Here is a 17028-nt window from a genome sequence, read left to right as displayed (position 1 = left end):
AAATGGGAGGAGGTATAACTTCTTAACAGCATTACATTTTACACTAATTCAGGGTGTTCGTTCTACGGATAATACAGCTTGATGCTAATTGAAGTTAGAATAAAAAAAATTAACCACAAACAGTTATATGATTAATGTTTTTATTTTCTCATTTGCAACCCATGGGTTGATGAAACATTTCATAAAAATGCATAAGCTCAAAGGAAAGGTGATGGACATGTGGATGGGAGCTATCAAATGCAGGCTCTATTGCTTGGTTACTTCTATATAAATTTGAAAGTGTTTGTACCGTAGTAGTTGTAGGCTATTTTTTCAATTGGGGAATAATATTGGACAGGCCAATTATGATAATCTCCCAAAACATAGCAAAACAAGATGTTATGAGAAGTGTGCCATTTTCAGACTGAGAGGGTTTGATATATGAAGAAAACTGAGGAGGGCGCCATTTTCCACCAGTAACAAGAACCTAGGCCTACAACTGCTGTTATCATCATCATCTCAATTTGAATTTACAATTACCGTAAATAACAAAAGGACGGTATGTTTTAACTGCAATTATTCCCATATGCTAAAATAATAATATAAAAAGACTCCCGGACATGACCACTGGTTACAAATTCAAAAGAACAAACTCACACAGGTGCGTTCATAAATAGAAATCACATATAAATTATAAAGTAGCTGACAAATGGACAAAGCACATGTATTTACATAACACACTTCGAAGTGCACAAGGTGTGTGGTCAGATGTCCCAGACATACATTTCAACTGACCTTGAACAAAACAAAACAAAATAAAATCTTATTTATAAATTCTAAAAGAGTAGCACATTTTATTTAGTGTATGGCCTTGCTTTAATATCTCAACTCAAATAACATCCATCATTTCATAACACTCCTCAGTCTTCCATTTTTAAATAACTAATATAAATTCTAACTCTTCTTTCATTCTTTCGTTCTCTCTCTCTCTAGATATGATAATCTAACTGTAGTAAACATGATTTTGAATATTAGAATGAAACAGTTAGCATGTTGAAGTAGATCATAGGGCTTGGGTAAGGCATAGTATTTACTGAGACTCGAAACCCTACACTGAGCCTTACTTCAGAAATACCACTACAATCATTATTCCTGTATGGGCCATATGAATTTCTATCTCGGATCCCAATTTGACTATCTACAAATCAGATTAAGTTATTTTTAAACATAAGAATATATACAAACTCAACTGTATCAAGAGGTCAGGCTACAGATAAAACTACTGAACACTGAGTGAAACCATCTTGACACGTGCACAAAAGTGACTCAGTATGAAGGTGGTTTTCCTTAGGGTAATGACTATACCATCTTGGTCTTAAAACTCTATAATCTGGTGTGGCACACATAAAAATCTCTTTCCATATATATGTTTATGTATATGTATATATATATATATTAAAAAAAAAATCTGGGTGAACCAAAGACTGGTTTTCTACTAGCAGCAAATTACAGGCATGAAGTAGACTATGAGTCCACGTTAAGGAATAGCCAACTAACTACTGACAATATTAGATTATATATAAATATATATTATACAGCTATAATACATCTTGTAAGACTGCATGAGGCCAAACCAAAAGGTCTGTTTCACATCATTTCAGATTCGGTGGATGCCCTTGGGTGTTAAGACAGCCTCCAGTGAAGCAATGGATTCCAGCATCTGTCAAGTGAACAGAGCACATGCAAAAAAGACTGCGATTAGGAGGAATTCAGTGCAGCTTTCCTGACTGTGCTTTTAAAGAGAACAAGTAGAGAACAGATGCTCACTCTTTTTCACTAGGTAGTTACGGCCAAAGTTGTATCGGCTGTTAGACACGTTTCAAAGGCAAAACTGGCATGAGCAAGCATGAACAGGATCACTCAGAGGCACTAGTCTAGATTATGGGAGAGTCTTAGGCAGAGACATTACAAGGGAGGAGACACTCAAAGAATCCTCCATAGTATGGAGTATTAGTTCGCAATGAAAGATGGCGTCGGATTCCATATCCCACCCTTTCCTGTAATGTAAGCAGAGGTGTAAAAGTCTGGCTTCGGAAAGTAAAAGTCCTGCCACCCATTCACTAAACCATCTGATTCTACTTGGTATAGCTCCTCAGTAAGGTAGAGCTAATTAGTGAAATCACTCGTGTTAAGTGTACAGGTAGAAACAATACATGGAAGGACTTTTACTCTCTGAAGCCAGACTTTTACACTTCTGAATGTACTGTAAGTAACCAAACGCATTGTTGGAAACGGTTGGACAATAACTGCCAGGAGACATTGCCAAGATGGCCGGGAAGTGGTGAGACTTACTAAAAAGACTGTCTTAGGCCACCCTATTCTGTTTTCATTTTAAAACATTTTGTTTTTAAATATATCTTCCATCCACACACACATTTGCCAATTACAGAATCTTGTCCGTGTAAGACAGCATTGTAAAACGCAGATGTCAACTGCATTACAGATGCTACCAAATGTTGTTTTTTGGTCTCCATGTTGCATTCACAGCTGGCAGACTAGTAGTAGATGTCGAAGGTCAGTCATGAAGAGTAAAGAAACATCAAACTGACAAGGTCCAATCAGGAAGGGAGCATGAGTTTCTACGTCATCGTTTTCAGATGTTTGCGGATTCGCTGTCCACATTCAAACGCAAAGAGTTTTCAAATGAATACAGGGCTGAAGGCATTTTCAAATAATTCAGTTTCAGTAGCTCAAAATCACCCCAGTAATGTAGATGAAAGAGTTTTTTTGAATTCTAACAAAACCAGAAGTGTACATGGACATAGCCTTACTGACTCTCTATTCCACATCTTCAATGAATGTTTCAGAGGCACTTAGGTGTTACTATTACCGTTTGGACGACAAAGGAAGTGCACCAGCGTCTGACTCTCGCTTACCTAAGGGAACACAGCACAGCCTTCACATGGTCCTGCTGTACTCAATGCCACTCTTGGAGGAGATGCCAGACCAGGGCAGGAAGCTGCGAAGAAGACTCTGTGCTTGGCGGTATATTCTCTGAGGGATGGAGCATGGACTCAAGCTAGCCAGAGCAGAGCCTATATGCTGAATATAGTCAGTGGAGAGACACAGGTCAAGGATAATAACGCAAGATGTTTTTTTTTTTCTGTTCTACTACAAATTAAGAGCAACATAATCATTGTCTTCATTATCTGTTGTGTGTATGCAATTATGGCCATGATAATAGTACAAATTAATATTTCTTGAATTCATTTACTCTATGTATTTCTTGTATTTGTTTATTTACATTTTGATTTCATTCCAAAATGTTATTGTAATGCCAAAATGCCAGAAGCATTTTTTTTTCCATTTGTGCATACATTACCTAAGGACACATTAGCTCAAACTAATGACACTGGAATTCAGCAGTGCAGTTGGCCTATAAACGCCATTAAAAATGAATGCATCCTGGGCCTGGCTGTGTCGCCATTACTTTATGCGCTAGTAGCGCACGATAGAATTTCCTTTGCTGTAATGGAACAGATTGCGTTGCGACGACTGAAAGGATATAAGATCGTCCACGGTGGATGTCCGCCGTTGATATAGAGCACGTAAGTGAAGCCGTCCTTCAGGACACCCCGTATGGAATAATAGTAGGGCAAGTAGTGGTGCTGCTTAAAGTCTCTGTTCTCATAGAAGTGAATGGCAGTGTTGTTGGTGGTGAGCACATGCAGGTAGATGGCCTTGCAGTGGTCCTGCGCCGTGGTGGATATGTGCTCCTTCAGACTGTCCAGCAGAAGTGACCCTGAAAGACCAGCGGTGACACACACACAGGCTGACCTCTTCAGACAGGCAACATTCAAGAGGGATTTCTGCCAGCAAAATCCAGCCAGGCAATACTCAAGAAGCTTTTCTGCCAGCAATTTTTTCTCTACCACTTATTAATCAAATACAGGAAACAAAACAAAACATGCTTAAGTATTTATAAAGGTACTGAGGGCAGTTCTGCACTTCCATACCAACTTCTGTATCCGGCTCACCTATTCCATGTTTTCGGAATTCCTTCTCCACCCCTAAGCTCAGGATGTACGCAACCTGAGTGTCAACAGGAAAACTGGAGGCCAGAATGTCTCCATCCTGGAAGGGAGGAATTTGCATATGCTCAGTGAAAGGAGCACTAGCCTGCCAACGGTTGAAATTATAATAACAGTCATAAATGTTAGACCTAATGAAGAGAGAGACCGAAAAAATCCCCAAAAAATAAACCATTAAATCAGAACTGTGGAGTGGGGTAGGTAATCGACTCAGGATGACTGTTCATCTGTAATCAATATGAATGATGTACACATAAATGAACCATTAAACATGAAGCTAAAAACACCCTCACACCAAGTTACACTCCAGTTTGTCATGGCCTATAGAGGCAGTCACAGTCAAGTTCCATGTCAGAAAATGTACACAGCTGAACCATCTAGGTACATGGCAAAGGGCTAACACATAAGGACTTCTCTCCTCTTACACTGACAAAGTCACTCAAGGACATAATGCATATAGTGAATGATCTCATTAATGCCACTCTATAAAAAGAAGCAGAGCATGCCAGTGCATTTCATTTAAGACACTGCAGTTGCAGGAATTATCTTGAGGGAGAGACAGTGCAAACAGCTGACATGGCAAAACTTCCTTCTGGTTCAGAAAGGTGCCATTTCCAGGCAAGCCAGAGCACATCCCAGGATGTGATTTAGCAAACCTTTTAAAGATGCAACTAGAAACTAAAGCTTTAAGAATCTGTACGAAACCTTTTAAATAAATGAAATATATTGTGCTGCGAAGACCATACCTCCTTGTGTACTTTTGTTCTGCCCTTTATTTCAGCCACTATCATTCCCACTATGCTACCTCTGAATGTGGCAGCGAGGGAGAAGAATTTTTTGTTGGAGGTGATATCGTGATACCATGAGTCTGGGTACCTGTGTAAAAAAGAGTGTGTGTATGTGAGAGAGAGAGAGACAAAAAACAGAGAGACAGAGAGGGAAGAAAGTTAAACCAATATCAGATGAGACCACACCATGCATTCCAGATGTGTCAATCAATCAATGGCTAGCTTTGGGTAATTCAATGGGGCATAGCAGTACTCACTCAATGGGGAACCAATCACTACAAAGCACTTTAACACTATCTATGTCATCTTGGCAAAGAAGGCGGAGCTTGATTTCGCTAAGCGCAGAGGGGGGCACCACGTCAGTCATTCACACCTGTAGCAATAATGGGGCAAAAGACCAATGGCAACACATTAGTACACAATAATGTGATTTGATTAGTAGTATAACCATTTTCTTAATCTGGATTTCTGCAAAAGACTGTATGAAAACAGTCGAAGGCTATATGAAGCAAGCAAGCACACACTTAGATTTCACACAGGAGAGTATTCTTAACGAATAGGAATATCAAACTTGGAAATGAATCGTCATCTTATACAGCAACCATACATTAGAATAGATCAACTGGACTCATGTCAGATGTTACACTTGCACATGTTCTACAGTAGGTCTGCATGCTTGGAATCACACAAGGCATCCGTGAGAGCAACTAGGTGAACTTGTACAAGAAAGGAGGGGATGGCACTTGACTACAGGGCTTCACATCCCACGATCCATTTATGTCAGTACAATGTACACAAACATTTTATCACGTGAACTGCTGAAGTTATCTAACAGCTGAAATAAATAAAAAAGAATAAGTTGCTCGGCTAACGTGTAGCTAACGATAGAAAGACTAGTTCCCCTTAATTTCATCTTCCGATCATGTTTTTAAGTGACATGGCATTATGTGCGATCAATATTACCATCGTAATATTGACAACTGAAACAGTCTTTAAGAACTGAACGGTCAAGGATTATCCCCTAAAAACACATTATAGAACTATCATAAAAGTAACATTCTGGTTTCAAAGTAGGCTAACTACATCTCTAGCTATTTCGCTAGTGAGTCCTAGCTACCACCAAATGCAAATGAACCACCTCAAACATGATGAATGCATTATATCTGCTGTAAAGATTGCCACCGATCTACAATTAAATAATTTACAAGTTGACCTGAGAAATTAAAAAAAATGCTCTCCGCCCTTAGTGTCAGAATGGTTTGCAGGTGGCTGACAAGCCAACCAGAAATCGTAGCCAGCCAGCTAACCTTAGCAAAATAATCTACCTACCTCCCTTGCTTCAGCACTCCAGCTAGATAAATACGGACGGTTATTTCCCTTTGGACTTGCTTAATGCGTTCACTGCAGTGGTAGCATTATGATGATGTTAAAATTATTTTAAAATGTATGACAGTAATTTCGAACAAGTGTTTACTTTTATCTCTAGGATGCATTTGTTGGCTAAAACAGCTCGGAGAAGCCTTCTTTCTTCCGGTGTGGTCATCTACCGGAAGTTAACCTCGTTCTACAGTGCATGAGTGCGGAAGGGTGACAAATGTAGTTTTTTCTCAAGTCGAGCTGTCGAGATCGACTGATGTAGGCCTATCTAGCAATTTATTGTTCTGTTTGTTCATCAAAATAAGATTTTAAAAAAAATATCGAAAGGATTTGGGTTGGTGCAGAGTCATAGAGAGTGTTCTCTATCACTCTGGGTTGGTGTGTATTTGGCGTAGGCTACGCCTAGTTGAAGTGTAGCCTTCTGTATTTTGTTGTCTTTTAATAGGTCTATAGGCTACTCTGCACAATGATAATAAAGTTGAATCTAATCTATTCAGTTGAATCTCCCCTATATTGTGCATCCCACAATCACCTCAAATTGAGATTGAGTTTGGGAATGGGTCAAGAATAAAGCAGAAATGCATAAAGGTAGACCCACATACTGTAGCCTATAGGCCTACATTGTTTCCTGACTGTTGCTTGTCATCTTGTAAGTTTGGGTGAAGTAGGAAGTAATGTTTGGAATCTCTGATCAATGTGATTGGTAAGGCTGGACCAATGATTTCAAAGTTGATGCCTGTTGTCATGCAGTCACGTTGCAGTCATTTCCCAATCAAGAGTAGGCCTACCAGACTTCCATTTTATTTAGGCCTATATTTATTTATTTATATTATTTTATTTCTATTCCATTTCCAGGCTGATTGTGTGACATAATAATAATAATAATAATAATAATAATTATAATAATACATTCTATTTGTAACATATATTCTCAAGAAAAGAAAAGGACGGAAATTACATTAAAACAGTAAAAGAAAGAAAAATCACATTAGGATATCATGACAGGCAGCAGACATCAACATCAAATCAGTAGCCAGCCAGGCAGACCCGGCTGCAGAGAGCAGTGATAAAGGGGGCATTTGAGATTTTCAGGGGGGCACTATCAATCGTAAAAGGCTACAGTTAGGATTAGGCCAAGTAAAACTGAGGGGGCACCTTTTTTGTTTGAGGGTGCACCGCCCCCTTTTGCCCCCCCCTGGAGCCGGGTCTGCAGCCAGGTTAATCAAAATCATAGGCCTACTCTAGATTATAAATGTTTGAAGTGTCCATCTAAAACTGTCCATAGACTGTGGAGCCCTGGGAGGGCATTCCAGAAAGGAGGGGCGGTGGAGCAGAAGGCCCAATCACATTGTTTTGAGACTTTGTCCTGAGGGGGGCGTGGAGGCGGTTTGAGTGATAGGAACAGAGGGATCATGCTAAGTTGATCATGTCAGTGGGGTGAGTCGTTCGTAGTGGTGGAGGCATTGCCGTGGATGCACTGGTGGGTGAGAGGGGAGACCCTGTATTAATTCCTAGCCGAGACGGGAAGCCAGTGGAGAATGAAGGTGATGTGTTCATATTTTCTTATGCTCTCACCAGGATCTTAGCAGCAGGCTTTGGGGCATTTTTCTTTGTTTTTCCCCCCTAGAGTGTCACAAATGCTGTGGAACCACCAACTTCTTGCAGTACAAGAAATAGTCTCTTGCTAGCAGGCATGTAGCAGCACATAACTTGTGGCAGGGCTGTTGAGGCCACCCCCTTGCATGCACTGTGCTTTCCTCAGTCAGTGCAGATTATTGCAAGAGAAGAAGCACACCACAGTAAGACCACTGAAGTCAAGTCACCCTACTGCATTTGAACCCAAGGACTACATCCAGTCAAGTATATTTTGATGAGATCACTAAGGTAAATATATTTGATCTATGGTATTAAACTTTAACTAAATTCTGGATCAAAATGTGTTTATAAGCATTAAATCAGATATGGGTCATATCATATCAGTTCAAACAGCCTTGACACTATGGTCTCAGATTTATCAGAGGTCTCTCTCCATATTGGATTTTTTTTGTCCAATCAGTCACTCAAGTCTTATTACTCTCCTACGAAAATTAGATTAGATTAGACAACTTTATTGTCAATGTGCATACAAGTACAGAAAATGAAATGCAGTTTGCGTCTAACCAGAAGAGCAAAAAGTGCAATGTGATATACACAATATAGACAGGTGTAAACGGGAATAACACTAGTACAGTGTAGACGGTATACAGTTAAGAACGTTTTATGGTTTAATATAAATTCAATATAAATATGTGCAGTGTATTAGCATTATATGAGCAGAATTGACATGAACAATGTACAGTATGAACAACGTGTGCAGATTGTTGTGAGAATTGCTTTGAAAAGCTTAAATTGTTTACCATGTTGTAAGTCGCTTTGGCTAAAAAGCATCAGCCAAATGTGTAATATAATGTGGTGAGATATGTTTAGCAGTAACATAAGATAATATAGAAATGCAGTGTAATAATAGTATTAAAAGCTGAATAAATATGGAAATTCAGTATGAACCGAAGACAGACATGCAGTATAGCAACAGTAACATTAGAGAGAAGAAAGGAATAGTGTTAGACCATTTTCTTTGAGTCCATTACAATAATCTAATGGCCATGACTTCACCAGGCCATTGTGTAAAGGCATACACTGTAGCATCTGTTCGCTGTGATGGCTTCACATCTCCTGATAACACTGGAGCTTTTCCTCTCACATAGATGATGTGTTGACCCAACCATGGACAAGATTACCTTCTGCATGAACACAGTCCTGTCAGATGTGCACCTATTGCTGCCCAACACCCGCCACTTGATGACCCGCCTTAACGGTGTCGGCCAACCAGGTATCAGAACTCTACTAATGCCTTTTCCTGTCACTGTTATTATGATACTGTTTAGTAACAACTTGATTTTCAGCATCAAGTGTTTAGCATGAAGACCAGGGCCATTGCATAGCCTGCTACTAGTGGCAACTGGCTTTTTAATGGCCATGTTTTCAAATGTGTTTTGACATTTTTATATCTTTAACATGGTCCTTATGTATAGTTCTGTGCCCGTGTGCAGGGGTTAAAGAGGGCCAGAACGGTCCGGAACTGTGTTCCGGGATTTCAGATAAATTGATAAAGAGATCTATCAGTAGCCTACCAACAATATAGCATAATGGTATTGTTAAAGAAATGGGGAGTTAATTCTTTGCGTCAAATTTCAGCCTGTGCTTCAGCCTCTCCTTCAGGATCACAATATTCAACAAATCAAAATTGAATATCACTGCCCAGCCTTCACAAACACGCGTTATCTCCTCTTGTGACAAACTGCACATATACTGTATAAGGGTCTTGGAACTAAAAAGGGCACAACTACGCCACTGGGGGCCTTTCACACCAAAAATTGTAAAGATTTATTAATAAGTAATTCACTTAAAAGGTCAAATTGTCATTTATGATGTTAAGCACCCACAGGGCTGAACGACAGGAGGGATGCCTGCTCAGTAATGGGGAAATCACTATCACGGCAATAGCAAAGGAGAGATAACTAGTCAGCGGTTGGGGAGCGGTTACCTGACCTGGGAGAAGCGTAACACTGACACGACACTCCTGCTCTTGATTCTGGTGCCTATTGATTCTGACACACACACCCCCACACATGGGTACAAATACTGCAACAGCGTGATCACAGCACATGGTGAGGTGCACATTACCACTACAAAAATACTGTGGGCAGTGCGTGAAGAGGAGGACTCATGATGTCCTTCAGCTTCACTATTACCCTGGAGAGGAGATAATGGGAAAGGGTATGGTTTGCACTCAGTGACTGGATAAGCAAAGCAGAGTAAAGCTGGATATTATGGTTTTACGCAGTGTGTTCGTTGAGCGGCTTTCACCCGAGACCTTCAGTAGCAGATCAGCAACTACTCAGAAGTGTCGGGTGACAGTAGGACACCTTTTACAGATGAACGCCCAGAAAACACAGAGTATGCAAAGGCTGCAGAGTTCACAGGAACCAGGGGGGTATTCCAAGTACGTGGTTAAATGATTCATTACCATGAACTGTCTGAACAGTAACAGGGGAGCTACACCAGGCGCGTAACTGAAGCGTTCCGTTCACGACGCGTATGTTGCAGCAGTTAATGTTCACTATAATCAATGGAGGTAGCTACCAGACACGACAGTCGGGCATACGTTCGAAAAAAATAGACACACCAAATACAGCTAAGAAATCAAGAATCATCCGACACAGCAGACAGACAAACCATTTGAATTCACCAGAGCTTGTCTGTGTGTTTGGTTATAGTCTTCATTTCGAAGTTGAGACTTCTGAAGGAGCTCGGCTGCAGTGGGTCCACTCCAGAGAGGACTGCGAATGGCAGCCCCTCCAGTATCTCCAAGGTACCCCTGGATGATGGCAGAGACCCAGATGTGGTGAGGAGGCCCAGAGATGCCTGCTCAGATGGAGAGAGGGTGTGTCCCACCGTCCTCAACCAGGCTCTGGGTGATTCGGCAGATGGCTGTGAGGAAGAGGAAGAGGATGAGGATGAGGATGGGAAAGATGCACCTCGGGATGTCATTACAATTGGTAATTTTGTTTATGGTCCCAGTTATGCACAGGCTCAACGCATCTGCCATTATGATCGTACAACGTGATAAATCAGATAGCACCAAAGTAATAAATGGCTTGAATTCATGACTGAATATATCTCTCATTTAGCTCCACGTGAGACCAATTTTTGGTGTTCCCAATTCCCAATGCACGCCCAGAACCAGATCAAAACATTGTTATTGGTTGTAAGTGGTGTTCAAGATTGTTTTTTTTTTACTCTTTTGTGTTGAGGTTCATGAGTATTCCTTTGTGTGCGGAGTTTAATTTACTTTTGTTTCTCCGTCAACGTATATAGAACACACAATGGCTACCCCACTGGAAGATGTTGGAAAACAGGTATATGTTCTAAAAAATATGTAAAACACACACATACACACACACACACACACACACACACAGACACACACACAGACACACACACACACACACACACACACACACACACACACACACACACACACACACACACAGATTTGATTATGACTCTTTTCAAGATCTGGCAAGGAGCTTTTCTTCTGGCTGACTTCATCCTGTCACGGCCAGCTGAGTTCCAGGGAGCCACCGTTCTGGAGCTCGGGGCCGGTACTGGACTCACAAGTGTCGCCATGGCAACACAGGCCAAAATGGTGTATTGCACAGGTACACTACTTGCTACTACTAATTGGAGTAGGCCTAATTGCTATAATGAAGTCTTTCAGTTGTCACAAACAAAGGTCTTTGACGTTGACTTTCTAACTGATGTCATGTGTTATGGAGGTTGTGCAGAACTCTCCATCCAAAATTGGCATCATTTAAACTCTTCATCTAATCAAATGCAATGCAATCTTGCCAAATGAAACTTCTTTATTCATTTATATGTCATATACACTGAGAGGGATTTGTCTTTTTCAGATGTGGGCCAGGACCTGTTGAGTATGTGTGAAAGAAACATGATGTTAAACCAACATCTTACTGAAGCCAAAAGTGAGCCAGAACTGGTTGTCATCCTCAACTGTGTGACCTTATGATTTGAAACAGTAGATACCATCTTGTCTCGGTATTCAACAGTGGTATTGTGGGAGTAGCCATGTGAAACGGAGTGAAGCCCTCCTTAAGCTACTGGACTGACAAGCTTGACATTATTGTCTTTTCATAGTTGCCATTCTATTCATTCACCTTTCTCTCCCCGAGCAGCAAGCGAGGTGAGAGTCAGACAGCTGGACTGGAATGGGGAGAATTTCTGCACAGGTGTGGACAGCTCTCTCTCTCTCTCTCTCTCTCTCTCTCTCTCTCTCTCTCTCTCTCTCTGTCTATTTGTGGGTTGTTGGCTGGATGGCTCAATTGTGTCTTGTGGTAATCATGTGTCTCACTGTTTCATCATTACTACCTTTTTTTCATGATCTCGTTCTGTGTGTATACTCTCTCTCTCTCTCTCTCTCTCTCTGTCCATCTGTCTGTCTGTCCACTCTATATCTGCTCATTTGTCTTCATCCATGGTCTATCCTCTAAGCCACTGTTATGCCCACAGATGCTGAGATACCCTTTTCCTGGACTGAGGAAGAGGTGTCTGACCTACACAACGGGACATCAGTGATAATGGCCGCAGATGGTAGGTTTGTAACAACACCATCCCCCTTAGTAGAAAGTCAGAAATGTAATTTGTAGGCCTACAGATCCCTGTGATTGAAGTAATTTGTCATTGGCTAACCCCCATTTCCTGTTTTCCCTCATGCTTTGGTCCAAATTGATCTGTCTCCAGTGTGCTATGATGACGAAGTCACCGACGTCTTCTTCAAGACGCTTTACAGGATAACCAGCAATCTCCGAAACTCCAGCACCATCTATGTGTCCATTGAGAAAAGGCAGGATGCAGTCGTTATTATCCTTAGTTTTACAACATACCTTACAAACTAGGATGCTGTTATCACAATATTTTTGTTGAGCTCCAGCCAGCGATCTGTTTCAGATAGATGTGGGGCATGGTTGTAGCCAAAAGTTTTGGCATTATTCACATTTTGCTGCTTATTTCACACCTATGCTGCTTGGATCACTGTTTTTTGTTTCACATGTATACTGAAAAACAATCATAAGCATTCCAGCTGCATGTGAATCCATGGGAGTAACCTGTATTGCTAGTGCAAGACAACATATAGCAGTCAGTCAGTCAGTCAGTCAGTCAGTCAGTCAGAGTGATTTCAGCTGACTTGTACTTATTCACACTTCCCGTGTGCTGATGATATACTGAAATACTGAAATTATTTTAGCTGGTCATTTGTGCCACAGTGAAAACTATAGATTTTTGTGGTAAATGTTTTATGATGATGAAGCTGTTTGCAAAGAACTACTGCTAATATACTAGCCTGGTAAAACCAAACGCATTGATTTCATGGGGAGTCTCGTAGAAAATGTTTCCAACTTTAGCATTGTGACAAATGTACTTTGCATTGATTTTTACATCATTGGTCATTGGTCCAAACCAATCATATTGATATGGGATCACTTCTTACTTTGCCTAAACTTTACAAACTGACATACTGCATCGGCAGTCAGAAAGCAATGTATTTAGGCCTGCTATACATAAAAGTATACATTCTCCCAACTGCAATTGTTGATGTTTGCAAGCATTTACTACTACCATTCACTATACAGTCACTACTACTTTCAGTTTCAAAACAATGGCATCATCCCCTCTGTGTGTGAGGGAAACAATAGTATATTGTTGTCTGCCAGACTAGTATCTCACTGATAATCTCAATCAACACCACTGTCAAACACTGTTGGCCATTTAATGTTAGGCCAAATCAATATCTTGCCTTTTTATGTTAATTGAGAATGTCTGGGTCATATCACAAATGGCTGCTCCATGAATCAGGCACTAAGCCAAAGATTCTAGAGTGCTGGGCTAAACAGAGCTTTGCCATATTCTTCTGCCTGAGCAGGTTCGACTTCATGCTGAGGCACATGGACGTGGCCTGCGAGGCCTACATCCACTTCCGCCGCTGCATGGAGGATCTCTGTGGCATGCACGACGACAAGATGGAGTATCGCGTGGAGCAGGTGCTCAGTCCCATCCCTCAGCTCTTGCAGTACGAGAGGGTGGAGCACCTGGTGAGTGTGTCCTGGGCTGGCCTCATCATGTCTTTTTTTTAATTCAAATAAGATCAACGTAACCACATCCAAATCCAAATGAGACAAAGACGAGAATCATAACAAAGGGCAAGAACAAAAGCAGAGAGCGTCCAAAAGCCAAGAGTCCAAGACTAACAAAGACTAAAGCGTGCAAAGGGGTTTAAGTACACAGAGCAATGACACGTAATGGCAAACAGAGCAGACAAGAGCACATGGAATGACAAATGCACAACATCACAAAAGTACACAGGAAAGGTAAACAATAGAAGAACACGTGTCAAATGCCGTGTAAACAAAGACACAGAGGGGCAATTGCTCTGACGTTAGTTTGGAGTTTAACACGGTTTGAAACTCCAACTCCCAACTCCAACTCCAGTTTAAAACCGTGTTAAACTCCAAACTATAGCGACAGAGCAATTGCCCCAGACAGTTTCAGAAGTTTTTTGTTTAACTATTTATTCATTCATTTGTCTCATGATTTTACCATACGTTCCTTACAATTCAGGAGATGGGAAATGTGGAGTTGTGACACAAGGATGAGAGCGCAGAAGTTATTAGTCAACCTGATAGAGATAGAAATAGGGAAGAAAGGAATTTCATGGTAAATTGCCCAGTGTGTTAGGTTGTTAGATGTGTTAGGAGATGAGGTACTCTCTGGAATTGAAACATACTCTTTAAACGGCAAATCTGACCGGGGACTGCTGTGGTTCTGCTAATATCAGTGAGACAACATTGAGGCAATTGTTTGTTTTACCAAATTCTTATTGTTATTCTGGACCAACTGACATGATTCTTAGCAAAACAAACATGATTCTTCCCATAGCTCACCATCAGTCACTGATACTCCGCATCTGAGCATTTTGACCACACACCATGAGAGGGCAGTGAAGAGACTTCTGTTGTTGTCTACTTCCTTTTTGTGTTATTTGGTAAATTATTTAATGGGGTGCCCTTGCGTTAGTGTTTGCAGAAAACAACCACAATGCTCTTTGTATTCATCCCCTTCACTGTGTTTCTCTGCAGGAGCTGTGGAAGATCACTGCAAAACAAAAATGAACTTTGTGACCTGACCTCACACATCTCCGTGTCTCCTGGTGCTTGATACTGATATTGTGAGATTAATGTTAAAACTCTGAAGAGAAAATGAAACACGTACATTTTCAGAAGGCATATGTCAATGATGATATGATTGAACAATCCTGGCTATGCTGTTGAATTAATATGTTAATTTATTAATATGTATTTTTGAAGGCAGATGGATGAAGGCAGATGCTTACACCTTGTCATGATTGTCTGAATTGCAGTGTCATATTGTCAAGGGAATGGTCATTTAGGCCACTAATTGTATTATTCAGCACTGCAGGTTTCTTTCAGTTGATGACATATATCCTATGTCCATTTGGATGGGATTGTCTTCGAAGATAATCGTAGTTGCAAGTGCATGTATTGTTTTTTCTGCCTTCAGTGTCAAGAAAAGTGCTTTTAAACAGAAAACAGTTCTGTCATTTTCCTATAATTGTGTACAATAAAAACTAAAAGGTTTGTCATGTTGAAGAGTCACCATTTAAATTGATGATGAAATAACTGATCATGGCCATAAGTGGATATGACCTTATCATTGAGCTTTGGCCTTGAGAGTTATACTCAGTACATATGAGGAGAATGTAGGCTAACAGGGCTGTGGTGAGAATTGTCACATGGTGGCTTAACGTGACAAAGGAGTTTTTTTGTTTTTATCTGAAGAGGTCAAGGCACCAGTAACCCCTGTTTCCATCCAGAGTGTCAGTGTTGACATACAGAGGATTAGGCTACCGGAAATGTAGCTACATCAAGATTAAACTGAACAGCTCTTTCTAAGCTGAACTCGTTTAACACATTTTTAATTTGAACAATACTGGTGGCCAGTGAGCTGTTGTGGAGCAGTGGCCAGTGGGATAAGAGTGGCTGATGCCAGCTTAACTCTGGCAAACAAACTGATCCGCAAGGCCAGAGACTTTGGGGCAGAGCCGCAGAAGCTAGATTTGCTGGAGGCCGTGAAAGGAGGATGTTTCTTCAAATCAAAGCTATATACAGTACACCTGTCTACATGTTTTCAATACAGGATACTGATAGGCAAGATGATGCAGCCTTTATATTTCACCCAGTGCTTAATTTGTGAAGTGGGAGGTCCTCTTATTAATACTCTGCAACTAGAAGTACTGGATGAAATGAGCTGAAAACGTGTCCACTAATTAATATTGCACTGGCTAATTTGGAAATGAAGTCCAATGTCCAACATTCTGAACTACCCCTTGTGCAGAGATGGTGTTCAATTAGAGACAGAACTACAATATTCTGTTGAAATTCACACACTACGCAAATAGGCACACAATGCACAAACCATTCAGCATTTCAGTGTACTGAGTGTTGTTTCATGGACATACTCAGGACCCCAGGGATGCACAAAAATGTGGCATCACTTGACCTTTAGGGGGCACTACATAAGTCCCTATAAGCACTATAAGTTAGATACAAAAGTATGACATCTGCAAGAATAGGCTAACAACAGGCTACATTAGGCTCTGATATATGAGAAAGAAAACATTTTCAAAATGAATGGCCCTGAGGCTGCTACTGTGTAGGCCTAGCTGTCAAAAAAACATATTAGAAGGCAGAGAACATTTAGTTTAAAACACCAGATATCAAGGTAACAGGCACAAATACTGCAGCCAAGGTCAATAAAACAGCAATACAGTGTAGATACAGAACACTTCTCAAAGATAGCTCTGTCTATAAAAAATCATAAGGGTCCATTTGACTGACAGCTATGTTTATCTGAGACTGCGTTGCTCGATAGACACCTGTAATGTTCTCATGGTCAAAAATAGCTGCCGTGAGCTCTGTGCAGAACAACACATGAAATGTGTGTTAGCCGGTAAAGCAAAATAGCATTTTAAAAAAAAAATCACAAAGTTTTAATATTGGCAAACAATTACTTGGCAGCATTGATAGCATTCCACTGCATTTTCAAGCCAGTTGTTATTATATCTTAATACAATGAAACTCAACCTATGAGGCCGTTGA

At 40.7% G+C, this 17028-nt stretch overlaps 2 protein-coding genes across 4 annotated transcripts; one reads left to right on the top strand and one right to left on the bottom strand.

Annotated features, from left to right (window-relative positions):
• Positions 1-142: 142 nt before the first annotated feature.
• Positions 143-6418, bottom strand: nat15 (N-acetyltransferase 15 (GCN5-related, putative)). 2 transcript variants are annotated; one of them, XM_062532649.1, is made up of 7 exons: positions 6333-6418; positions 5116-5231; positions 4817-4946; positions 4017-4113; positions 3547-3781; positions 2916-3094; positions 143-1699 (listed from the first exon to the last, which is right to left on the bottom strand). In XM_062532649.1, the coding sequence occupies exons 2-6, from the start codon at positions 5223-5225 to the stop codon at positions 2938-2940; spliced, it is 729 nt and encodes a 242-aa protein (XP_062388633.1). In that variant the 5' UTR covers positions 5226-5231; positions 6333-6418; the 3' UTR covers positions 143-1699; positions 2916-2937. The 2 variants fall into 2 exon arrangements, with proteins under 2 accessions (XP_062388633.1, XP_062388631.1); XM_062532647.1 differs by having other exon boundaries at positions 6188-6389.
• A 1238-nt stretch (positions 6419-7656) lies between these two features.
• Positions 7657-15507, top strand: LOC134077195 (methyltransferase-like protein 22). Of its 2 annotated transcripts, XM_062532646.1 has the most exons (12): positions 7657-7779; positions 7955-8119; positions 8980-9104; positions 10552-10833; positions 11153-11193; positions 11352-11496; positions 11749-11820; positions 12031-12084; positions 12365-12445; positions 12596-12698; positions 13776-13944; positions 14989-15507. In XM_062532646.1, the coding sequence occupies exons 3-12, from the start codon at positions 8999-9001 to the stop codon at positions 15019-15021; spliced, it is 1086 nt and encodes a 361-aa protein (XP_062388630.1). In that variant the 5' UTR covers positions 7657-7779; positions 7955-8119; positions 8980-8998; the 3' UTR covers positions 15022-15507. The 2 variants fall into 2 exon arrangements, with proteins under 2 accessions (XP_062388630.1, XP_062388629.1); XM_062532645.1 differs by having other exon boundaries at positions 7663-8119.
• The last annotated feature ends 1521 nt before the right edge of the window (positions 15508-17028 follow it).

Source organism: Sardina pilchardus, chromosome 3 (genome assembly GCF_963854185.1).
Source record: "Sardina pilchardus chromosome 3, fSarPil1.1, whole genome shotgun sequence".
Lineage (NCBI taxonomy): Eukaryota > Metazoa > Chordata > Actinopteri > Clupeiformes > Clupeidae > Sardina > Sardina pilchardus.
Note: the sequence above shows the minus strand (reverse complement) of the source record. Positions and strands in the feature narration are given on the sequence as shown.

Bases quoted from the DNA above. Each gene is read 5' to 3' on its own strand.
- LOC134077195 (XM_062532646.1), top strand. From the start codon at position 8,999: ATGGACAAGATTACCTTCTGCATGAACACAGTCCTGTCAGATGTGCAC. The intron at 10,834-11,152 runs GTAATTTTGTTT...CAACGTATATAG, and splicing joins TCGGGATGTCATTACAATTG to AACACACAATGGCTACCCCA. The intron at 12,699-13,775 runs GCAGGATGCAGT...CTGCCTGAGCAG, and splicing joins TATGTGTCCATTGAGAAAAG to GTTCGACTTCATGCTGAGGC.
- nat15 (XM_062532649.1), bottom strand. From the start codon at position 5,225: ATGACTGACGTGGTGCCCCCCTCTGCGCTTAGCGAAATCAAGCTCCGC. The intron at 4,947-5,115 runs GTGAGTACTGCT...TTTTTTACACAG, and splicing joins AGTGATTGGTTCCCCATTGA to GTACCCAGACTCATGGTATC. The intron at 4,114-4,816 runs GTATGGTCTTCG...CCTCCCTTCCAG, and splicing joins GAACAAAAGTACACAAGGAG to GATGGAGACATTCTGGCCTC.